The following is a 20,491-nucleotide window of genomic DNA, read 5'->3' as shown; positions in this document are numbered from 1 at the left end:
AAATCCTGTTGTGTCTGTTAATTGTTGAACAAACGGTTTCTGGACCAAAGCGTACCCTTAATCTTATTGAATAAGGCTCTTAAATAGCCAAAGCAAAACAACCACACCTCCTTATCATACGGAGGATTTTCTACAACAACGAAACAAACTAGAACGTGTACTTAGCAACAATTAAGCAACTACTCCTACAAATGTGGAGCCATTATTGAAAGACAAAGACTTAATCAACTAACAAATTCCTTCCCTAAACTGTTTTGCTGCAAGCAGGAACAGTTTATCTTGGTACTTCAACCAACCCGAGCATCTCCCTTAGCTTCATGAACGTCTCTAACTTCAATGGTTTACTCATGATGTCTGCCAATTGGTGTTGTGTGCCACAATGTATCAGCTTCACTTTGCCTTCTCCAGTTAGCTCCCTTAAGTAGTGAAAACGAACCTCGATGTGTTTGTTGCGACCATGATGAATTGGATTCTTTGAAAGTTGAATGGTTGAATTGTTGTCACACTTGATCGTGATGCATTCTTCAAGACTTTCTCCAAGTTTTCAAGCACTCTAGCCATCCAGACAGCTTGTGTTGCACATGACACAGCTGCTATGTATTCAGCCTCCGTAGTAGATAATGCCACGATAGACTGCTTCTTTGAACTCCACGAGACTGCACCTCCAGCTAGCATAAAAACATAACCTGAGGTACTCTTTCGATCATCCAGGTTTCCAGCATAATCACTATCCGTGTTAGCATGAAACCCATTGTTTCCTCCTCGCTTGTACAAGATACCAAACTCTGCAGTATTTTTCACATACCTTAGAACTCGATTCAACACTTTAAAGTGAGCCTCTGTCGGATTCTCCATATAGCGACTAGCTAGACCCACCACAAATGTCAGATCTGGTCGTGTGACAGTGAGGTACATCAAGCTCCCAATCATCTGCTTGTAAAGAGTGGTATCGAAAGCTGCTCCTTCTCCTTTCTTAGACAGTTTAACTCCTGGAACAATAGGATTGTTTACTCCATTGCAAGCACTCATCTCGAATCTCTCTAAGGCTTCCTTGGCAAACTTTCTCTGGCAAATGTAGATCCCTTTTTCTTTCTGTTGTATCTCAACACCTAGAAAGTATCTCATTTTGCCAAGATCAGTCATGTCGAAGTTTCTCTTCATTGATTCCTTGAAGTTATTGATCAGCAACTCACAATTTCCTATAAATATCAGAACATCAACATACAGACTTACAATGAGGATTTGGCCTTGCTTTTCTGTCTTGACGAACAAGGTGTGCTCTGATTCACTCTTCTCAAATCCTTCCCTGATGAAATAACTCTCTATCTTACTGAACCAAGCCCTTGGAGCTTGTTTCAGTCCATAGAGGGCTTTTCTCAGTTTATAGACTTTTCCTTCACTTCCTCTCTTCAAGAAACCTTGAGGTTGATCAATGAACACCGTCTCTTGCAACTCTCCATGTAATAATGCGTTTTTAATATCAAGTTGATAGATGTTCCAGTTCTGATATGCTACTATTGCGATGATCATCCGAATGGTATCCCACCTTGCGACTGGTGCATAAACTTCATTGTAGTCAACACCGGACTTCTATACAGTTTGTGTCTTCAGGGTGATCGACAAGCTCCCATGTCTGGTTTTTCTCGATTGCGTCTATCTCAGCTCTCATGGCTTCTCTCCATATCAGAAACTCCACTGCTTCATCAAACGTTGTGGGATCTCTAACTGCAGTGATGGCTTGAAGTGCCATAGACTCTTCTCCGGCAGAGATTAGACCACACTCATAGTCCTGCAGGTAAGCAGGGCGTCTTACATCTCGTCTGTTCCTAGCAACTGCAGTCGGTTCCTCATATACTGCATCTTCTTCTTCTACATCTACTGCATCTTCTTCGTCTGCAGGTGCTGGAACCTCCTCATTTAAGAACTCCTCTTGATCTTCGCCATTCTCCCAAGTAAGTACTTTAAACTCTGCATTTGCGGCATCCACATCATTCCTTCCCCAATCCCAATTCTTTGTTTTTTCGAAGACAACATCTTTGCTCACTAGAATTTTCTTTGAAATGGGATTGTACATACGGTAAGCTTTTGATTCTTCACTAAAACCCAAGAAGATGCACTTACAGCTTTTGTCATCCAGCTTGGTTCTCTTTGCTTCCGGTATATGAACATGGCCGATGCAACCAAACGCTTTGAAGTGTTTCACGTCTGGCTTAATCCCATTCCAAGCTTCTCCAGGTGTTTGATTCTCCAAAGATGTCGTAAGACTGAGATTCAGAATATATGTTATCCATTTGACTCCTTCAGCCCAGAACTCTTTTGGCATCTTCTTCTCCGTGAGTGTGCTTCGAACCAGGTTCATGATGGTCTGATTTCTCCTTTCAGCCACACCATTCTGTTGGGGAGTGTAAGCAGCAATGAGTTGTCGTTTGATCCCATGAGTCCTACAGAACTCATCGAACTCATTGGAACAGAACTCTACTCCTCTATCTGTTTTGAGACAATATATCGACACACCAGATTCCTTCTCTACACTAGCTTTGAATTTCTTGAACATGCTAAAGGCTTCTGATTTTTCTGCGATGATATAACTCCACATCTTCCTACTATAATCATCGATGAAAGTAAGGATATACCTTTCGTGGCCGATTGATGCAGGAGTGATCGGTCCACAAATGTCAGCATGAATTAGCTGCAGGTTCCTTGTAGCTCTCCAAGAACTTTTCTTTGGAAATGACCATTTCTTTTGCTTTCCCACCAAACAGTTTTCACACACCTTCTTTGTTGCTTCAATGTGTGGAAGTCCTCTAACCATCTTCTTGTGACTCAACATGTGTAAGCTAATGTAGCTTAGGTGTCCGAATCTGCAGTGCCAAAGATGAGCATCTCCCGTTGCTTCAACCTGGAGACAAGAGTCTGCTCCTACCACTTGTGCCGGGATTATGAACATTTAGTTTGTGCTCATTGCAGTTTCGACGATGAGTCCTCTTGATGAGTGATAGATCTTGCATACATTATCTTTTATGAGGATTGTAAGGCTCCTTTCTTGCAGATGACCTATGCTCAAGAGATTGTTTCTAAGCTCTGGAACATAGTACACATCTTGTATGATTTGAATCATACCATTCACCCTGATCTTTATACTGCCTATCCCTTGCACCCTCATTCGAGCACCATTTCCCAGCTTCACAGAGTGACGAAAGTTCATGTCCATCTCTGACAACCACTTATTGTTGCTGGTCATGTGGTTGCTGCAACCGCTGTCTAGGAACCACAAGTCTTCCATCTTAGAGCCGTTGAGTTCAGCGTGTGCCATGAGTAGTAGTTCTTCTTCTTCTTCTTCACGGAGCTTTGCTTCTTTTTCTTTGTTCTTCGACTCACTGATTTCTTCTTTCTCTTTGTTGCAGATTTAATCAAGAAATCAATTCTCAACACAAAGATCCTGAGGAAAGTGTGACTTTAACTAACCTATCTTCTTGTAGAAATAAAATCTAAAACTTTGAGCTGAACAAGATAGAGAAAAAGAAAGAGAAACGAAGTACAACATAGAGCATTTGTATGTTGTTTTATGGCTTTGTCTGTGCACCAAGATTTGGAGTTTGAATTCAACGTAATTCACTTGCTTCTCTGCTCCATGACATTCAAATTGAAAATGTCCCAACTTATGACACTTGAAGCACTCGATCAAGGAATTGTCAAAACCTTTCTGCCTCGACCTCTGCCTCTATCTCGTGATGTTTATCCTCTTCCTCTTCCTCGAGTTCCACTCCAATCTTTGAACTCTGAGGTCACCTTCAAGACATTGTCGCTGCTGCTGGATCCTTTTGCATGTTTCACTATTTTTTGCTCATGACACAACAATGAGCTTTGCAAAGCATCCACAAAAAGATATTCTATGTCTTTGGACTCCTCGATAGAACACACGATGTAGGTGAATTTTTCAGAGAGTGTTCGCAAGATCTTCTCAACGATTTTGTTGTCTGGCATGTCCTCTCTCACGTTCCTTATGTCTGTTGCCACCAACAAAACTCTTCCGAAATACTCTGTGATGGTCTCTGCCTCTTTCATCTCCAGAACCTCAAACTCTCTTCGCAGACGTTGAAGCTGAGCTCTCTTCACACGCTCATTTCCCTGATATTTTGATTTTAGGGAATCCCACATCTGCTTAGCGGTATTTTTCTGGATGATTGTCTTGAGGATGGACTTGTCAATCGCTTGGAACAGGTAGTTCTTCACTTTCAGATCTTTGAGCTTTTTCTCAGCGAGCTCCTGTCTCTGTGCTCCGTTGAGAACCACCCCTCTAGCTGGCTCGACATAGCTTTCCTCTATTAGATCCAACCACTCCTTGGATCGTATGAGATTATCCATCAACATACTCCAATGTTCGAAATCTCCATCGAACTTTGGTATCGTTGTCACCACCTTCATGTCTGCATCATTCGACATGTTTCTCTCACTCAGTTTTCTGTAAACTCACAACTCTCAAATAAGGAATTTTGCTCTGATACCAGATGTTAATTGTTGAACAAACGGTTTCTGGACCAAAGCTTACCCTTGATCTTATTGAATAAGGCTCTTAAATAGCCAAAGCAAAACAACCACACCTCCTTATCATACGGAGGATTTTCTACAACAACGAAACAAACTAGAACGTGTACTTAGCAACAACTAAGCAACTACTCCTACAAATGTGGAGCCATTATTGAAAAACAAAGACTTAATCAACTAACAGTGTCACTCATCAACGCCAAGAAAGATAATACAGAGCTTAAAGGGATCCTCCATGATATAACTTTGTTATTTAACTCCTTTGCTTCTATCTCTATTGCTTTTATGTAAGGCAGTCCTTGTGGTTCTGGCTCTGTCAAAATCCTCCTTACTTGGAGTGTAAGACTCTCTTTTTAATTTAATCAAGGTTATGTTTGCCCCAAAAAAAAAAGATTCACCAAACATAATGTTTATGCAATTGGGGTAACTAAAAGATTCACAAAGGCTCTATCACACTTTACCTTAACCTTGTTTTCGATTACACTAGGTAATATCTCACACATATGCACGGGTTGTTGTATTAGTTATGTTAATTTATTTTAGTTTATGTAAAAACTAAACTATGAGAACTTTCTGAGAAGAAAATAAAGTTTTTAAAAATGGAATTTCTGAAAGTAGTATTTAAAAGATGTATTTTTGAAATTCTCCTTAAAATTACATATATAACAAACAAATTTTCTAAATATCAATAATACATTTTATTTATTCAAATTATCAAAATATACCAGTTATGTAAAAAAAATATTGTTAATGATAAAAATAAAAATTTACTATTATATTCAATATTTACCTTAAATATTTAATAATTAAATTGCAAAATTATTTTTGAAGTATCAAGTAAATATATTTCCTATAAAATCATATGAAATGCAATTAAAAATTCCAAATATTAATTTTATTTTTAATCTCTTTTATATTCACCTAAATTTAAGCTATATTGCTAGGTTAAATTCTAATGATTTCCTCTCTAGTAAAATTTTGGAAATGGAATATCAAATTGTTTTTTATATAGAAAATCATTAAATTACAAAATTTTGAATTAAAGAAACATTATAATGATCACTATATAATTATATTTTGGATTACAAGAACTAAATATAATGATGAGTATACAAATTCTCAAGAAAAAATTGGAGGTAAGAGAGTTAAAAATTTTGATTTAATAATTCTATTATAATAGTTAATTTTGTTAAAACATTGCATACTTATAAAAATAAAATATATATACATGTATGAAGATGATTTCTTTAGTTTGATTCCCTCATTGGGCTTTGATTGAAATTAGTGTTGTTGAATCTGCATCGATAATTGTTTTTTACAGCCACCAAATTTTTATTATACATATGTAACTGAAAATTGAAAATAATAAGGAGAGAAATACATTAAAAAAAAAATTGAACAAAATATAAGATAAATCCAGCAAAATGTATAATTACACTCTTACCATGAGTTTTGAATTCATGCAAGTTCATAAACAAAACAAAGAAAATATTTAGAATTTGTGATATGGTGGATGATGATGATGTGAGAATGGTTATTTATAGGATTTCAAGGATGGAAGTTACATTTCTAAAATAATTTAATTAGAGGATTTTCAAATATAATTTATAGTGTGTTTGAGTGAAAATGAATGGAAAAAGTCAATTCATAATTTATGTAATTTCAGTTATAATTTAGTAGTAAAATATTGATTTAAAGTACATATTAATGTACATTATTACATTTTTATTAAATTAAAAATAAATATAATTTTTTAGAAATTAAATGCTAAATGGACCAGTAATAAGAGAACGAAACCTTATATAATCATATGAAATGCAATAAAAATATCCCAAAGATTAATTTAATTTTAAAAATTGAAAACAATATTAAATATATATAATACTTTCTAAATTAAAATATAGAATCAAACTCTTACAACACATATGAGATATAACAACGTTTGATATTGGTGGGGGAGGAGGAGAAAATGATTACTTATAAGAGGATAAACAAATTAGATAATGGAGATGAATCTTTAAAAATAAAACAAAAATAACAATGTAAAATATAGATAAGAACAATGTAAAATATATATCATGTAGTCTCTAAAATTAAAATTTAAATGATGATATTTCATTTGGTTTTTTGTAACCCATACAACAAAAATAAGAAATCGAAAACAAAAAATGATTAAGGTATTGTGGAAGAGAATGAGAGAATGAGAGAAGTGAAAATGAGAAAGTAAAAGAATGCTAAAATGAGATAATGCTTCTTTATATGATAAGAATTGATGGAAGTTACAGAGAGCTACAATTATAATTTATTGTGTTTGAATAAAATTGAGTGGTGGAATATAAGTAATGCATAATTTATTTTATTTTCAGTTATAATTTTATTTTAATGTGTGAGTTAAATGTATTGTGTTAAATGAGTCTTAAATATTGTTTAAAGCAATAAAATAAATAGAAAGCAAATAAAAAATTGAAAAAATTAGAAAGCATTAAATAAAAAACAGCCAATAAGGAGAGACCAAAAACCTTACTTATATATATATATGATTACTCCCAAGCCAAAACATATTCACTTAAATTTAGAAGCATTGTAATCCAGTTGCATCAATTTAAATGTTTTATGGACAAAGAAAAAAATACTACTCCTATGATCCTATCTAAGACCTCGCTTAGGCAAGTGATATAAATACTAATGAAATCTCATGTCTAAGAAAATAAAACAAGAGCCGCAAGAGCCACAACAGCGGTGGTAAGCAAAACATTTGGGGTTTCGAGTCGTCTTAGAAAATCGGATATCTTGAAGCTCAGCGGCGCGTGATCTAGATATTGCAATCCATATGTCCTGGTTTTGGGAGCAGAATCCGAACGTCGTGGAAGTGGGAGAAAATTCTCAACGAAGGGAGAAATAACACAAATGCCTCCGTGGGGGAAACGTATCTCGTCAGTCTCTGGATAATATTTGAACAGCCTCTTCTCTTTTTTTTTGAATTTAATGTTAAATTATATTCAAAAGAAAAATACTTTGTTACAACTAGTGCATCTGTTTCAGAATATAATTAAGAGAAACTTAGACTTAAAAAACCCTGAACTTTGAACGTAAAAACGTTTCTAAAGAAACTAAATATGTGACTGTAACCAGAGCTGAAATGCTGTTTGAAACTGGTGATCCCCCATTCTCCCAATTGCAAGGAGCTGATCTCGAACCTGTCTGTCCACCCAGCCAATTAAATTCGCAGCAGTAGTTGGCGACTCCCCATGCCTCCTCCCATTGCGTTCTCTCCAGACTGAATACACCGTAGCCTGGAGAACATATCGAATAAGAAACCCTTATGATCGAGGCAACTGAGATTGTGAAATGTGAGCCATTAGAATAGACCAATACGTTGAGAAAGCAGTCTGGAGTAGATTCTTCGCCAAACTGGACCACACATCCGAGACAAACGGACATGAGAAGAAGAGATGGTCACGCGTCTCTAAACTGGAGTTGCAGAAAGAACACATTCCCGCAGCCCCACCATTCCACATAATCATACGAGCACCAGTGGATAGACGGTCTTGGACGGCGAGCCACACACAGAAGGAAAACTTTGGTGTACAGTGAGTGAACCAAACCCCCTTATGCCAAGCCACCGTACTCGCTGTGGTTCTAATATGGTTCTACGTATCCGATGTGGAAAACTTGGATCGAAAAACATCATTCTTACCCGCCATAGAAATTTATCCTCTCCTAATGAGCGTACATCCCTTAGTTGGTACAAGATCTGTTCAACCTCATTGAGCTGATCCCCCCGATGCCGTCTCCGACGACGGTGATCCCATGCTTCCGCTAATTTGCTCTGCCTAGATATCCCCAAGTCAATAATCCCTCTCTCCCCCACTGCCTCCAAGAGATATCCCATGTTCGACCAGCTATCGTACCAAAAAGAAGTAGTCTCACCATTTCCCACTTCGACTTTGCAAAAATCTCGAGCCAAACCCCTGTATTTAAGCAGCTTTTACCATATCCACGAGCCAAGGCTGGTGGTATCCTTCACTGACCAAAAAGAAGCCTGCTTTAGTAAGTTTGAATGAACCCACTTAACCCACAAAGAGTTACCCCTCGAGACCACACGCCAGATTAACTTCAAATAACTCATAGTATTGGCTTCACGTAGAGATCTCAGACCAAGTCCCCCCTCAGCTTTTGGCTTACAAAATGCCTCCCACGACACCTTAGCTTTCTTAGGATTCAAATCAACCCCGGACCAGAGGAATCCCGAGCACATGGAGTCAGTAGTCTCCAAACATTTTTTAAGTAGACAGTAAGCACCTAGCCAAAAGTTACAAACACTCCAGAGCACCGAGGATATCAAGTTGAACCGTCTCGCATAAGAGAGATGACGTGCTGTCCACGAACCTATCCGCTTCCGAAGCTGTTCCAGCAAGGGAGAGCAGTCGGCAAGTGTTAGCTGTTTTGTGACCAACGGCAAGCCTAGATATCGAACCGGCAGACGACCGACGTCAAAGGGGATTTGAGCCTCTGGTATAACAGACTCCCCAGACAAATAGATTGTGGATTTTCTCCATACTGATCTTCAACCCTGACATCATAGCAAACTCTGCAAAAACATCAAGAATGCCCGTGATAGATCGCAGCTTACTGTCCGTTAGAACCATAAGATCATCTGCAGAACTCAAATGTGTGAGACCAAGCTGACGACACCGTGGATGGTAACCGATCAACCGCTCTCCAGCCGCCTTATCAAGCATTTTTGAAAGGACATCCATGCAGATGACAAACAAATACGGCGATAACGAGCAACCCTGACGGAGGCCTCTAGAGCTTCGAAAATAGCCTGCAAGTTCACCATTCACTTGTACTGAAAAAGAAGCTGTAGATACACAAAGCATCAACCAGTGAATAAATAGTGGCGGAAACTGCATAGCAGAGAGTGTTTTAGCGAGAAACGACCACTGAACCGAGTCGAAAGCTTTGGAAATATCAATCTTAATTGCACATCGACTAGAGATAGAGTCCTTGTGGTAGTCTTTGACCAACTCTGTTGCCAACAACACATTCTCAATCAATAACCTATCTTGAACAAACGCCGACTGATTACTGGAAATAAACTTGGGCAGCACACGCTTCAGCCTATTGGCTAAAACTTTGGAGATCACCTTATATAGCACATTGCAACAAGATATAGGCCTATAATATTTCATTTGCCTTGCTTCTAATGATGTGGGAATGAGTGCCAGTATAGTAGCATTAACCCCCTTTGGCAAGAAACCTTTTGCAAAGAAGGACTGAACCGCTAAGACAAACTCCCTTCCAATTAACGGCCAAGTTTCTTTGTAAAACTCCACTGTGTATCCATCAGGTCCAGGGGACTTATCAGAGGGCATAGCAAACAACACTCTCCTTATTTCTTCACCCGACACTTCTTTAGTAAGGGCAAGACAATCCCCTTCAGTGCAACGATAAGGCATCAAACTCACCATCCCTCCCTCCGTAACACCCTCAAAATCAGAAGGAATATACTGTAAGAACTCACTAAAATGTCGCTCAGCCTCAGCTTTGATGTCCGCAGCCGTGACATCAACCCGACCATCAAGACCTTGAACTTCCTGAATACTATTTTGTGCTTCCCTCACCTGTGCTGCTCTATGAAACGTTTTATTGTTTCGATCTCCCACCTGTAGCCAATGCAACTTGGACTTCTGCTTGAGATATTTTTCCTCCAACCCTGCCAGGAAATCCCAACGCCGATAAGCCTCATTCTCCTCCTCCATAGCTTGCACTGAAGGCTGCAGCAAGTTGGCTTGTTGCTTACGGTACAAAGTGTCCAGAGCCGCTTTAGTATTCTTAACAAGATTCCCCATTCGCATCTTAGCCAGACTGCGTAGACGAGGTTTGAGCCCTTTTAACTTCTTCGAGAAACGAAACAGAGTGGAAGTTGACAAAAACAGAGGTTCTGTGTCGTTCCAGTAGTCAGCCACTAAAGGCCTAAACTCCTCCATTTCAGTCAAAGCATTCACAAATTTGAAAGGCCGCCGTTTGGTAAACGGAGCAGCCTCCCCACAGACCATGAGTCGACAATAGAGATGATCTGAACAGCCGCCTGCCTCAAACACAGTATAACTCTGCGAGAAAGCATTCCCCCACGCAACGTTCACCATCACACGATCCAGTTTCTTAAGGATTAAATCATTTTCCCTCTTATTGCACCAAGTAAACAGAGGACCATGGAAGGTCATGTCCGCTAAAGAACAGGAGTTAATCACTGCTTGAAAGTCCCGCATGCCCGCTGTGATCATCAGACTATCATTAACACGAGAGTGCTCAGCCATATCAAGTGTTTCATTGAAATCTCCCAATATAACCCAAGGTTTATTACGAAATAAAGGAGATGCATAGTGATCCCTTATCTCTTGCCACAACTGCTTTCGTGCCTCCTCTGTGTGGAGAGCATACACGAAAGAGCAAAAGAACTCCTCCTCTAGATTATCCAACTTAACAGAGCAAGTAATGAGCTGTTCGCTTTTAAAGAAAGGATCAACCCTTACATTCTCCTTCCAAAGCACCCAAATGTGCCCCCTTCTACTATGTTCATAATTAGCCAACACTGACTAACCGGGAAACAACTTCCTCCCCAGCTTCTCTGCTTTTGATTCCTTCACCCTAGTCTCCAACAAGCAACCAAACTGAAAATTACTCCTCGCAACCCATTCTTTGATAACGGAATGTTTAGACGTCTTATTTAAACCACGAACATTCCAAGAGAACCCTGGCATTAAGTTTTGGAGTGTGGCTTCCTACCCGGAATCCTAGGCTGGCCCCTAGTCAAATTAGTAGGAAGAGTAGATACTGTTTTCTGAGCCGTTTTTGTCCCTCGAAGGAGATAAGTACGCATAGGGACCTCCCCCTGTGAGTTCTGCGAAACCTGCGGTTTATCAGTCTCATGGGGCTTGACTGTAGTTTGAGCAACCACAACAGTCGACCTAGAGTCGACTACTGCATGTGCATCCTGATTCTCATCCGGAACTTCCCCCAAAGCAGAGAAGGAGTTTTTCAAAAGAGAGACTCCTGCCACCAATGTCGTATCTTTTATTTTCCCAGGACTCCCTCGAGTCGACTTAGGCGTGATCCAAAGCTCTTGTCCTGGTTTCTCTACACTAACCGGAGGTACACCACCCTTATCCGTGCCACCCACAGCGGGAGCCAACTCTGACTGTTCTGCAAGGTCGACAACTGCAGTCTCTGCATTATCTTTAAGTTGAGATTTGGGAGGGCTGCTATGTTGAGCCTCACTTGAGCCAGTATCTTGTTGCTCTTCGGCAACCACCACAGCAGATAAACAAGTTGCACTAAGGTGACCCCATTTCTGACAACATCCACATCGTGGAGGAAGCCAAGGGTAGCTATAACTGATTGTAAAATCCAACTCCCCCTCTTCCTCACCCGCAAAACAAAACTCCTTCGGCAGATCCTTTGTCAAATCCGCTTCAATCATCACTTGAGCTTCCTCAAAGCTAGTACAATCCTCTGTCTTTTGGTGTAGCCTAACAGGCTTCCCCACCACACTTGAAAGAAACTCCAAACCCTTGTCAGTGAACATTGTAGGGGGAATGTTCTTTATTTTTACCCACAGAGGTACAGATGTCATAGCCGGTTGAGCCTCCTCCGTAAATGGAGTCCACTTTGAAACTATCATAGGGAGATCCATGATATTCCACATACCACGAGTGAGAACCCTATGCCGCAGACCCTCATGCCGAATACGAAACTTGACAATAGATTCATTGACAGGTAAAACATCAATCAACGTATACCGATCTCCCAATCGCCAGATCTTGTTCACAATCATGTGAATCTTACCAATATGCGGAGCCTTTGAATTGGGAAACTTCCCAAGTACGAAATCATCCCAAAGAGGCTTTGCACCCGCAAACACCTCTTTCGGTACGATGATCTTCTCTTGACCATTAATCTCAGAAACTATAAACTTCTGCTGCGTGAAACCTCTTTTCTAAACAACATGTAAAAACGAGCGCTTCACCGTTGCGGCCGGAGCCGTTATGACAGGAACCGTCGATGGAACCTCTCTTGGTTCCTTTGAAACACCCTGATTAAGACTTTCACCCGAGAACCCTTCCCCCAAACCTTCCCCAGAACCACCCTTCGCTACATCCTCCCTTTCCCCTGCGACAGTGCTCACTTCGCCCACTGAGACCGTCGCTACAGAGCCAGGGGAAGCCGCCGACAACAGCATCCTTGGCCAAAAAGCAATGAAACCCTAATCGCCTGTTTTTTTGCCCGTGCCACGTCAGCCCCTAGCGCCCAGACGAAAGTTTCTTATTGAACAGCCTCCTCTCATTGTCATAGAAGAAAAGATTCCCACGCTTAGAAACGGCGACTGGCCTCTAGTCCAAAATCAAAAGGTCCACAACGGCATATGAATTGAGCCCATCTCTCTAGGGAATAAACGTATCATAGAGTAAGTGACACTCCATGTTTGTTCGTGAGCATCCATGCTCCATATAGTTTCTCTCAATTTACTCATTAACTTCTAGGCTTATATTTATACAAGAGATATAACTTGTCTAACAAGTTCTCTACATATTCCATAATGGTAAATCTACTTATTTAGCAATAGGAGAATGTTACACAAATATTAACTTTCCATTTAACTCGATCTCATAATCTCCAAGATTTCCTAATACATTGGTTAAAGTTTAGGTTACAACGGTCTTCAAGGTTGACTAGTTGGCCTCGGCCTGAATTTTACGTAAAATTCAGATGGAGGCGGTGTTGGGACATCACGAAACTCTTCCGTGTGAAGATCGAAAGCTAGTATCTTTCGGCCGGAGATCGAAAGTTCGTGAGGCGACGTGGCAGTGTAGATAAAGCATCTCGACCTCTTCGTCCCCTTGGAATGGCGGCGCGAACCGGTTCCGGTCTCCGGCCGCCATGATTTGTAGCTTCTTTGGAACTTTCTTCGAATTCATACGCCTCTCCACGAAACTCATCGAGTCCAGTGTTGATCTCCATTGTTTCGATACGATCTTGAATCTGTGGATTGATTTCAGTGGCAGTTCAAGCAGTATTTCTTCCAGTAGATCGTCCGGAACTAGGCACATCATCGTCGGTTTAGGGTATATTTTCCCGATAATATAAAATTCAAAAGATTTTATATCTGATGGTTTAATATCAGAATGCTAAAATAAAAGACATATATTAATCTGATTATCTCAATATATATATATGTTTTTAGATTAAACTAGGTTCACGTCTTGTACCATTAAGGCTGATTAGGGAAGAACAAATGATTCAAGACATCATCAATGTAAAATATGCCTTTAGCAGAGTTGGTAAAATGAGACCTGCTCATGTATGTTATGAGGCATCATACATACCTTACATCGCTTGTTCTGTATATCACCTCATCATGTATGTAATCTAATAAAATCTAATACGAGGGGAACAAAAAAGAGAGGAGCTTTTGTCATTATTTTCAACTTGTTCTGATCGACATTGTGCACTATATCAGTTAAAAAGCTCAAATCTTGAAATTGTCAAGAGAAAACAGAGCGGACTCATGTCTCTTTGTGATGGACACTCAGGTGTCCCTTGTCATCTAATGGAGCATGTTCACGTTCATGATCAAACTATAAAGAAACGTCGAAAATTTAAGAAAAATACATGAAATTATTTAAATTAAACAATGTATTTCAGCCACTGAACAACTAAAAACCAAAAGAAAATCAAAAATAAAAAAACTCTTAAAAACCAAAGAAAAAAAAAACCCTTAAACTAAAACTCCCCATGGTTGATTAGTTAGTTGACCCGAATGCTTAGTGATGAGGTCTGATAATGCATAACCACCACCTCCACCTGTTGCAGCGGTTAATAGGTGAGAGCTTCTTGGGAACATCGGGCAAAGTAACATCTTCGGTTGATGGTTGCACCGTGACTCGAAGCTTAATGCCAGCCTGACAAAGACCGGTCTTTAAGCTTACAAAATAATGCACTCCTGGTTTAGTGAGCTTAACGAGATCGTGTCCTGTCTTGTACACGGCTACGGTAGAATTTGATTCACATGATTTGAACTCAAGATCATCGCTGATTTCTCTAACGTCGCTGAGGTCCTTGTTGTACTCGAAATAGAGAGTATCTCCAACACGAAATTGTTTATCTTTACTCCACTTGTAATAGTAGTAACTGTTGTAGACTCTCCATCCTTTGGAATCACCTACCTTGTAGATCCTTCCCATCTTGCTTGGTGGTGGTGGAGGAATCGGACGTGACGGTTCATGGTTCTTGCTCGGTGGTGGTGAAGGAGGAACTGGACGAGACGGTTCATGGTTTTTGCTTGGTGGTGGTGGTGAAGAAGGAATTGGACGTGATGGCTCATGGTTCTTGCTCGGTGGTGGTGGTGGTGAAGGAATTGGACGTGAGGTGTCATGGACGACAAGAACGTCGAGTTTAAGTCCGTTGACGCATTGAATATGATTTGAGGTGATGAAGTAATGATGTCCTGGTTTCTTGAAGGTTACGACATCGTATCCGGTGTTGTAAACAACTTTAGGAGAAGAGGCATCGCATGAATCATACTCTAAAGCGCTGGAAACTTGAGCGAGGTCGTTGACGTTCAGATCGTATTCGAAGACGAGGGAATCTCCGACGTGGAATTGCTTATGTTCATCCCAAGAGTCGTCCTTCACAGTCCATCCATAGTCACCACCGACATTGTATAGTTTAGCCGAGGTGCAACTAAAGAGAAACATGATCACGAGCACGAAGCAAAAGATATTCTTGGTGGTGGCCATGATTTCGGAACGTATGAATAGGAAGAAGAAGTAGAACGATGATAAGATGTTTGGTGAAAGAGAAGTCACCTATGTGCCTCTATTTATATAGCTTTACGAATCATAACTAATCCTTGTCCTTTTAGAATTAAGTTTAGTTTAATCTTACCATGAATGAGTTTTAAGATTCTTCTTTGAACGTTGTTCCTTTTTGGAATTGGATTCACTTTTTTGCAATCTTTTTCTACTCAGACCCGCCACATTCGGAAGTATTTCAAAACAAATTAAATTAAATATGAAATTTAGAAGTATATATTATGAAATTATTTGAAAATAAATTATAAATAATAAAATTAATTAAAAATTATCTCAAAAGAAGAAAATAATAAGTAGGGCTAAAACTTCATAAATATTACACATATATAGTTGTTAGTTAAAAAACAAAACCATCAAAATAAAAATTATACTAAAAAATAATATGGTAAAAAGATTCAACTATAGTATGCAACCCATATAAAATGATTTTAAATAGAAAGAATCTTTATTACATATTCAAAAGTCGAATCCAAAACCTCACTATATAATCCATCTTGGAAAAAAAACTATAGGTATTTTCATTAAAGTTTTATATTTAAAATTAACTACAAGTTATAAATTAGATTCATCATTCCAAAAATCTTTTGCTAAATTAAAAATTGGAGAAATTTTTTCACTTTAAAAAAAATGAATGTTAGAGAATAATTTAGAAAGCTGTAAAAACCGTTGAGATTAAATTTTATATTATTTTGTGTCATGGCAAAAAAATGAAAACACTTCAAACATACAAATATATATTGATTTCAAAAGATACGAATATTCAAATAAATACAACTATACAATGAATAGTTACAACTTTACAAAAAAAACAGTTAAAATGAACGATCACAACTTTTCATAAAACACACAATTGAAATTTTCAGCAGATTTTTTTGAAAATTATCCAAAAAGTATGATTGGAAATATACAACTTTTGGTGGCATTTATTGAGATTGCTATCATATATAGATTAAATTCACTTTGGATCTAATAATTTCTATGACTAATCCCCTTGTTACTTCTCTAACTATTGTGTTAATAAAGATGTAATTAAAAGGGTTTGGTAATAGCTGGCAAGAACTGGAAATCTCTAACCTGAAAAATTCTTGAAAAAGTTGACTAAAAGAAGACTTCATGAACCAAGAAATCTTCATAATATTTTATAAATCGAATTAAAATCACGGAAAAGTCTCAAGGTCTCTCTTTCTCTCTAGTCTCTACCAATCATATGATTAAAGAATGTGACTTTGTGATGAAACAATCGTAGCATCTCACAACAGATTACACAAAGAAACCTTAGTTAAGGTTTTATAGTTCTTCTCAGAAACCCATTCCTCCCATACCGCCCATGCCACCCATACCGCCGCCGCCGCCGCCGCCCATGCCCGGAGACGCCTCCTCTTTCGTTGGAATCTCAGTCACAACTGCTTCCGTTGTCGTCAACAAAGACGAGACACTAACCAATATAATAAACAACGAAAAAAGATTAGCAAAAACACATTGCAATTAACTACAAAATTTGAAGACAAATTGTCGAACTTTGTTTACCTTGCAGCATCAACCAATGCGGTTCTGATCACTTTCAAAGGATCGATAATACCAGACTTTACCATGTCAACATATTCTCCTGATAAAGTTAGTAAATGCGAAAAGAGGCTCGTTCAGATTTCAGAACATAGGGAGATAACAAGGTGGACCAAGAACTATAGAAAGTGAATTGTCTAATGCATATAAAGAGTGTAACCTTTGGCAGCATCATAACCGAGGTCAGGGTTATCTTGCTCCAAAAGCTTGCCTACGATAACTGCACCCTCGACTCCAGCATTGGAAGCAATTGTGTAAACAGGTGTCTACATCAAAGAAAGATTTTGTGTGTAAGATTCTAGAAGCTGTTTATGATGGCGAAGATGAACAATGTGATAAGAGACACACCTTGAGAGCGTTTTGAATGATTTGAACACCAATTTTCTGATCAAAGTTAGCTGTCGAAAGCTTCTCAAGTTCTTTCGAGGCATACAAAAGAGCAACACCACCACCTGTAATACCACAGAGTAATATAATGTAATTCTCATGAAATTTCTTTTTTCACGAACTCGACCAAACTTTGTTTTAGAGATTTAAGATAGTTTTTTACCTGGAACAATACCCTCTTCTACGGCTGCTTTAGTGGCATTCAGAGCATCCGTTACTCTATCTTTCTTCTCGCTAACTTCTGCCTCACTCGCTCCACCAATCTAGAAACCAATGTGAGTAATATCGACGTTGGCCAGAAACTAATAATGCATAAACAGCCTCTAATTTTGATGTTCACAAGAGGTGTATATTACCTTTAGTACAGCAACACCACCCGAAAGCTTAGCCAACCTTTCTTGCAACTTCTCCTTGTCATAATCAGACGTGCTCGCTTCAACCATGGATCGAATCTGTGTGAATTTTTAAATTTTAAAACAAATTAAACGTTCTTACCAGTTGAAAAAGGGTAAAGGTTTATAACACTGAACCAATACATAATAAAAAAGCGAATTGCACACTAACCTGCTCACATCGTTCCCCAATTGCTGTCTTGTCACCAGCCCCATCGAGAAAAACAGTATCATCTTTGGATACAGTTATCTGGTTACAAAATTAAAATCAAGTCATATAAATGTATCAGAAGGTACAAGGGAGAAAGAGAGGAAGCAGAAGTAATTGGACCAAACGAACCTTCTTGCAGTTTCCGAACATACTGAGGTCAATGTTGTCGAGATTCATACCTAACTCCTCTGTTATAACCTACAAAGTGGAAACACCAACGACACATTATAGCTCATGCAATTAGTGTGGGTGTGCTTGTCTTGGCAGATAATAAAGAAAAAAAGAAAAATGGGCATGCCTGGGCTCCAGTGAGGGCAGCTAGATCGTGTAAATTGGCCTTTCTGTTTTCTCCAAAACCAGGGGCCTTCACAGCACAGACCTATAACGCAATACCATTGGCATCAATCCAATATATTTAAATTTTCGGTAAGACCTTGCAAGACAAAGGCATACAACAAAAGGCTGAAAAGAAAAACCTTGATTCCAGCACGAAGTTTGTTCAGAATTAGGGTGGCAAGAGCATCACTCTCCACATCCTCAGCAACAATCACTAGCGGCCTTTGCTTCTGAAAACGGGTAGAGAAAATAAATTTCCATCTTTCAGATACAAAGTACTGATGACTATCTGACATGATTAACAAACAAGAAATCGCCAAATTGTTTATACCTTGAGGGCCAGTTCTAAGACTTTCACCATAGCGTTTATATTGGAAATTTTCTTCTCGTGGATAAGAATGAGAGGATCTTCTAGTTCCTGCAAACCATATCCAGAACAAATCAAATGAAAAGTTCATTAGATTGATAAACCAACAAGGTGGGAATCCTTACACATTTTTGGGTTTTCGGGTTTGTTATGAAGTACGGGGAAATGTATCCTCTGTCAATCTTCATACCCTCAACAACTTCCAGCTCATTAAACAAGGTCTTGCCATCCTGAATGAAGACACGATAACATAAGTCACCTTAATGAATAAGCAAAATAACCAAAATAATTTAAACATTTAGGGATCAAATTCAACTCACTTGAATTGTGATCACTCCCTCTTTGCCGACAGTTTCCATAGCCTTTGCAATCAGTTCACCAATTTCTCTATCTCCGTTAGCTGATATTGTTCCAACTTGGGCGATTTCTTCAGAAGTGCTAATCATGCGTGCTCGACTCTGCAAGTTTGTCACAACAGTATCAACTGCCAGTTTGATACCACGTCGTAGGTCCATCGCATTCATTCCAGCGGCAACAGATTTACAACCTTCCGTGAAGATAGCTCGCGTAAGGACGGTAGCACATGTTGTTCCTGTAAAGCATACCATATTTATTGTCAGATGGAATAACAACGATTAGCACAAGTAGATAGGAGACTAACAACCCAATTACGAAAAAACAGAATAAAAACGTTTTAATACAATGAAAAGGAACACTTACCATCACCAGCTACGTCATTCGTGGCATTAGCAACCTGTTTGACAAGACTGGCGCCAACGTTCTTAACTCTGTCCTTGAACTCAATGCTCTTGGCAACAGTCACACCATCTTTTGTCACCTTCGGTGCACCCCAGCTTTGTTCAATAATGACATTACGACCCTTAAAAGATAAGAAAAAGGGTTATAGACTGCTGTGTCAGAGACTGTGGGATAACTAAATAGAAAACTATTGATAGATTCACGCACAACACAATATAAATCTCTCCGAACAGAAACTATCTGAAACATAAATTGAGATTACCTTGGGTCCCATAGTGACTTTAACTGCATCAGCAAGATCCTCGACACCCTTAAGCATCATAGCACGAGCTTCAACACCAAACCTAATGTCTTTTGCTGCATAATTCCTAGTGGAATTGAACCTGCTTCCAATCTAACAAACACACACAAAGCACATCAATCTCAATACATACCCACAAACGACTAAAAAAACCAGCATAACCAAAAATACAAAACGAAGAATACGAACCTGGCTTGTACACTTGCTGGCAATCCTGCTCAACCAAAGTAAAATAAATCCCATCAATAGATGAAATAAACTTTCAGATGATATTGTCTCCGTGGGCAGAGAAAGATTCAATTCAATTCGATTTATGCTTATAAGCATGTTGATCAAAATTCACAAAAATCAGAACTAAGAACTAATATATATATATATATATCTACCAATCCGATATCCGAGGACTCGATCAGAAACAAAAATCAAAAGTGAAAGCAGCATTCAAATTAAAAACCCATAAAAAGCCGAGTAGATCTACCTAGCTTTTGAAGCAACGTTGGTGACTAGCCGATACATGGTGATTAGACTCAACCGAGAAGATTATAATTTTGCTTCAGAACAGATCCAAGTAAAAGAAGCTAAATTGACAAATTCTCCACACGCAGAAGAGGAGAAATGAAGTAGATCGTCGAAGATTCTAGTAGCAGTAGGGTTTAGGGTTTTGCGTTTTCTCCAAGGCCATTTTGCTTGGTTGAGTTTTAACCCCTCCGATTTGGATCCGGTTCGAGTTTTGACCCGGTCCGTTTATAATAT

General features: G+C 38.9%; 3 protein-coding genes and 1 long non-coding RNA gene across 4 annotated transcripts; all 4 read right to left on the bottom strand.

Annotated features, from left to right (window-relative positions):
* Window positions 1-5,620: 5,620 nt before the first annotated feature.
* LOC147925062 (uncharacterized) lies at window positions 5,621-6,121 on the bottom strand. The gene is made up of 2 exons (XR_015583821.1): window positions 5,990-6,121; window positions 5,621-5,894 (listed from the first exon to the last, which is right to left on the bottom strand). It is a non-coding gene; the product is annotated as an uncharacterized LOC147925062 (long non-coding RNA).
* Window positions 6,122-7,611: 1,490 nt separating this feature from the next.
* Window positions 7,612-12,790, bottom strand: LOC147925061 (uncharacterized). Its single transcript, XM_087490846.1, has 6 exons — window positions 12,578-12,790; window positions 11,438-12,529; window positions 9,107-11,090; window positions 8,538-8,847; window positions 8,072-8,447; window positions 7,612-7,956 (listed from the first exon to the last, which is right to left on the bottom strand). The coding sequence occupies exons 1-6, from the start codon at window positions 12,788-12,790 to the stop codon at window positions 7,612-7,614; spliced, it is 4,320 nt and encodes a 1,439-aa protein (XP_087346972.1).
* A 1,582-nt stretch (window positions 12,791-14,372) lies between these two features.
* On the bottom strand, window positions 14,373-15,369 carry LOC104753285 (blue copper protein-like). Its single transcript, XM_010475557.2, has one exon. It carries the CDS (start codon window positions 15,345-15,347, stop codon window positions 14,373-14,375), a length of 975 nt encoding a protein of 324 aa, XP_010473859.2. The 5' UTR covers window positions 15,348-15,369.
* Window positions 15,370-16,536: 1,167 nt separating this feature from the next.
* On the bottom strand, window positions 16,537-20,458 carry LOC104749552 (chaperonin CPN60-like 1, mitochondrial). Its single transcript, XM_010471201.3, has 17 exons — window positions 20,217-20,458; window positions 19,928-19,952; window positions 19,700-19,831; window positions 19,399-19,558; window positions 18,999-19,270; window positions 18,804-18,908; window positions 18,643-18,729; window positions 18,452-18,541; window positions 18,274-18,354; window positions 18,105-18,173; window positions 17,937-18,014; window positions 17,729-17,824; window positions 17,536-17,635; window positions 17,334-17,437; window positions 17,146-17,251; window positions 16,950-17,028; window positions 16,537-16,857 (listed from the first exon to the last, which is right to left on the bottom strand). The coding sequence occupies exons 1-17, from the start codon at window positions 20,252-20,254 to the stop codon at window positions 16,722-16,724; spliced, it is 1,758 nt and encodes a 585-aa protein (XP_010469503.1). The 5' UTR covers window positions 20,255-20,458; the 3' UTR covers window positions 16,537-16,721.
* Window positions 20,459-20,491: the final 33 nt, after the last annotated feature.

Source organism: Camelina sativa, chromosome 16 (assembly GCF_030686135.1).
Source record: "Camelina sativa cultivar CO46 ecotype springtype chromosome 16, ASM3068613v1".
NCBI classification, from domain to species: domain Eukaryota; kingdom Viridiplantae; phylum Streptophyta; class Magnoliopsida; order Brassicales; family Brassicaceae; genus Camelina; species Camelina sativa.
The sequence above is the reverse complement of the archived record's forward strand: the minus strand, read 5'-3'. Positions and strand labels throughout refer to the sequence as shown.

Coding starts and splice junctions, on each gene's coding strand:
- LOC147925061 (XM_087490846.1), bottom strand. CDS start 12,790: ATGCTGTTGTCGGCGGCTTCCCCTGGCTCTGTAGCGACGGTCTCAGTG. Junction 12,530..12,577: donor TAACGGCTCCGGCCGCAACG/GTGAAGCGCTCG, acceptor GGTTTCACGCAG/CAGAAGTTTATAGTTTCTGA. Junction 8,448..8,537: donor AGCCTTGGCTCGTGGATATG/GTAAAAGCTGCT, acceptor TTGGTACGATAG/CTGGTCGAACATGGGATATC.
- LOC104749552 (XM_010471201.3), bottom strand. CDS start 20,254: ATGTATCGGCTAGTCACCAACGTTGCTTCAAAAGCTAG. Junction 19,559..19,699: donor AAGTCACTATGGGACCCAAG/GTAATCTCAATT, acceptor TTATCTTTTAAG/GGTCGTAATGTCATTATTGA. Junction 18,730..18,803: donor ACCCGAAAACCCAAAAATGT/GTAAGGATTCCC, acceptor TATGGTTTGCAG/GAACTAGAAGATCCTCTCAT.
- LOC104753285 (XM_010475557.2), bottom strand. CDS start 15,347: ATGGCCACCACCAAGAATATCTTTTGCTTCGTGCTCGTGATCATGTTT.